Source organism: Canis lupus, chromosome 24, assembly GCF_048164855.1.
Source record: "Canis lupus baileyi chromosome 24, mCanLup2.hap1, whole genome shotgun sequence".
Lineage (NCBI taxonomy): Eukaryota > Metazoa > Chordata > Mammalia > Carnivora > Canidae > Canis > Canis lupus.
Window position 1 is genome coordinate 34,289,366 of NC_132861.1, and position 3,980 is coordinate 34,293,345.

A 3,980-nucleotide genomic window follows, 5' to 3' on the forward strand; every position below is an offset into this window, starting at 1 on the left:
TGTTCCCACCACTGAATGTAAACATATATGTATATTTTGTTATATAATTTTTAGATTTCTCTCTTTTAAAAGAAATAAAACATTGAAATACACCTAGAGTGTCCCTCTTCTCTGCCTTAGACCTCTCTTCTTTTCTGCCTCTTTAGATTCAAGTACTAGCCTGAAGTTTGGGTGCCTTACTCCTACACATTTAAAAAATATGTTTGCTGCTGCCAATGCCTTCTTCCAAAGACCACCAAGAAAACCCTTGTAGTTGAATGCACACCATGAGAACTGTAGGTTATAGTAGGATGGTAATAGAAAGGACTTAGTATAGGATTTAGATATTTGTTAAGTGATTCTCAAAGATTCAGTGAAGCAGGCTTTGCTCTAGGTTGGATGCTATCAGGAAGTGGGGGTAATTCTATGATGGTGGAAGTGGGGGTAATTATATATTAGCAAATCTCATCTAGAAGGAGGGAAACCGTTCCAACTAGGGCCCTGCAGAATGGCTCCCGCAAAGAAGGGTGGCGAGAAGAAGAAGGGCCGTTCTGCCATCAACGAGGTAGTGACCAGAGAATACACCATCAACATTCACAAACGTATCCATGGAGTGGGTTTCAAGAAGCGTGCCCCTCGGGCACTCAAAGAGATCCGGAAATTTGCCATGAAGGAGATGGGAACTCCAGATGTGCGCATTGACACCAGGCTCAACAAAGCTGTCTGGGCCAAAGGAATAAGGAATGTTCCATACCGTATCCGTGTGCGGTTGTCCAGAAAACGTAACGAGGATGAAGATTCACCAAACAAGCTCTACACGCTGGTTACCTACGTACCTGTCACCACTTTCAAAAATCTACAGACTGTTAATGTGGATGAGAACTAATCGCTGATTGTCAAATAAAGGTATAAAACTGCAAAAAAAAAAAAAAAAAAAAAAAAAAAAAAAAAAAAAAAAAAAAAAGAAGGAGGGAAACCTAGAGCAACCATAAAATTGTAATTGATTAAGAAGCCACAGTCTCTTATATCAGCCAGGATATGGGAATATTTGGTCATTTATGTTAATCGCTGTTATTTTTAATAATAAGGATAATGTTTCTATTTTTGTTAGTGTTCAGCTACAATTATGGAGTAGTTTTATGTTTGTTTTGATCTATTGTAGTCACAGAATGACCTTGTCTGATACTCTGTAAAATTGTTTATGTTCAACAGAACATCATAACCTAGCTCTAAGTGTTAGGACAGTCTTAGAGGCTGTTTTCAGTTTCTGTTACTTCATAAAGATATTCATAAATGAAATCTGTTATTATTTTGTGGGCCTTAAATATTTGAATGAATGATAATATACTGTACATATCATTCTGCAACTAGTTTTTTTTTTTTTTACTCAGATTTATAATATAATTTGAGATTAACCTATCTTGATACTGGTAGATCTAGTTCATGTCTTTTATAGATCATTTGTATTCAACTGAAGCATAGTTAAATTGCTTTTGTGTTTTCTTATAAGTACTAATACACCTAGCACACAGATCTAAGTTTCTAAATCCATTCTCCAATGACAGCAACCCAATCTCAAAAAATGATGAGGCATAATAAAAGGCACAGAAGCCAGTCTGAAGGGATTGTGCAGTGTAATCTGGGGCAATTGTGGCAATAAACTAAATAATGATAATACTGAACCAAAATCTATTGAATTAAAAAAATAGCTATGAATTAATAGTGCTGTAGATAATATGCAACTTTGCACTCAGTTAGTGGCTTGTTTTTTTAACGGTGTTTGCAATTGTGCCTTGAATTCTAATTTTTTGTGGCCATTTTTATCAAACTTTTCCTTTATAGTTATGTTTCTGTGACATAGCAAGAAATAATTCCTTATTCAGAACATATAAAGGTATTTTCCTATATAAGTTTTTAAGTTTTTGTCTTCACATTTAAGTCTATAATAAATATGTAATTTGTTTTTGTGTATGGTGTGAGGAAGGGAATCTTATATCTTTTCTACATAGATAATTGCTTATCCCAGCATCATATAATGCCACCATCATATTAAAAAATCTGTTTCTAGACTCTTTATCCTGATTTATTGATTTTTTATGTCTCCACTGATTAATAATAATTTTTTGTTAAGACCTGATATCTAGTTGGTCAAGCCTTATCAATATAATTTTTCAATAATTTTATGTTGGCTCCTTTTGGCCCATTGCTTTTTCATATGAATTTAAGTTTCTTGAAGTTTCATGAAAAATCTTATTGGTGTTTTGATGGGAAATGCTTTGAATTTATAGATTTCAATTGTCATAATATCAGGTCTTTTCTCCATAATCTTGGAATATCTCTTCATTTATTTAGGTCTTATTATGTTCATTAAATCTAATCAGAGCCTAATCTGCTAGGGTTTTATCAAAGCCCTACTGATTTGAAGAAGAGAAATACTCAACCTTGACCTTTTTTAGGTGTCTTGTCCCACCTAAGAGGGGAGATACTGAGAAGTACGTGTGAAGTTCACAGTTCAGAGATCCAGGGACACTACTGTGTTAGATGTATCCCTAGTTGTTTACATTAACTGGGGATTGCCTAGCTGCCCAAAACATATTTAGAGATGTGTGTCTTGGACATTATAGGGTCAGTTTCTTAAATAGTAGAAACCCAGAGGTAGATAGTTCCTCTTGTTCTAATGATACAGAATGTTAAGGCTAAAGTCTTTACAATTCTTTATTCCTTTTTTTTCCTTCTTGGTACCTAAATGATTTCTAGAGCTTTAGCTACAGTGTTTGATTCTGGGCAGCTGGAAGGAGGAAGTACACAAGGACAGAAAAGGGATTCCTGGGAGCTTCTGCCTGACATGTTTTGCTTACATATAATTGGCAATCTGTAGATTCAAGGGAGGCTGGAAAATATAGTTTTTCAGATTTATATATGATCAGCCTGAATATAATCAGAGTTATTTTACTAAGAAAGATAAGAAAAAAAATCAATAGAGAGGCACAGAGCAACTAGTAGTTGCTGTCCCAAGATCTTTTAGTTTTTATTATTTTAAATATCTCTTAAGGGGGGAGGAGCAAGATGGTGGAAGAGTAGGGTCCCCAAATCACCTGTCTCCACCAAACCACCTAGAAAACCTTCAAATTATCCTGAAAATCTATGAATTCGGCCTGAGATTTAAAGAGAGACCAGCTGGAATGCTACAGTGAGAAGAGTTCGCGCTTCTATCAAGGTAGGAAGACGGGGAAAAAGAAATAAAGAAACAAAGGCCTCCAAGGGGGAGGGGCCCCGCGAGGAGCCGGGCTGAGGCCGGGGCGAGTGTCCCCAGGACAGGAGAGCCCCGTCCCGGAGACGCAGGAGCTGCACCGACCTTCCCGGGCGGAAAGGGGCTCACAAGGAGTTGGAGCAGGACCCGGGAGGGCGGGGATGCCCTCGGGCTCCCGGGGACAGTAACAGCAACTGCGCACCCAGGAGAGTGCGCCGAGCTCCCTAAGGGCTGCAGCGCGCACGGCGGGACCCGGCGGGACCCGGAGCAGCTGAAGGGGCTCGGGCGGCGGCTCCGCGGAGGGGGCTGCGCGGCCCCGGGAGCAGCTCGGAGGGGCTCGGGCAGAGGAAGAGGCTCCGTGCAGAGGGCGCTGCGCGGTTCCAGGAGCAGCTCGGAGGGGCTCGGGCGGCGGCTCCGCGGAGGGGGCTGCGGCCCGGGAGCGCGAATCCAACAGCGCAGGCTCCGGAGCACAGGGCGCCGGGACACAGCCCAGGATCCCGCCTCCCCCGGGACAGGCAGAGGCCGGGAGGGCCCAGGACACCGAGGACGCTCCTGCCCCAGCTGAGCACATCAGCGGCCCCGCCCCGGAGCCTCCAGGCCCTGCAGACGGAGTTCCTGCCGGAGCTGAATCCAGGTTTCCAGAGCTGCCCCGCCACTGGGGCTGTTCCTCCTGCGGCCTCACGGGGTAAACAACCCCCACTGAGCCCTGCACCAGGCAGGGGCACAGCAGCTCCCCCAACTGCTAACACCT

The 3,980-nt window shown here is 42.3% G+C and overlaps 1 protein-coding gene across 1 annotated transcript; it reads left to right on the forward strand.

Annotated features, from left to right (window-relative positions):
• The first annotated feature begins 460 nt into the window (after positions 1 to 460).
• On the forward strand, positions 461 to 949 carry LOC140616005 (large ribosomal subunit protein eL31). Its single transcript, XM_072796240.1, has one exon. The coding sequence runs from the start codon at positions 488 to 490 to the stop codon at positions 863 to 865; it is 378 nt and encodes a 125-aa protein (XP_072652341.1). The 5' UTR covers positions 461 to 487; the 3' UTR covers positions 866 to 949.
• Positions 950 to 3,980: the final 3,031 nt, after the last annotated feature.

Excerpts from the sequence above, each read along its gene's own strand:
- LOC140616005 (XM_072796240.1), top strand. The coding sequence starts at position 488 with ATGGCTCCCGCAAAGAAGGGTGGCGAGAAGAAGAAGGGCCGTTCTGCC.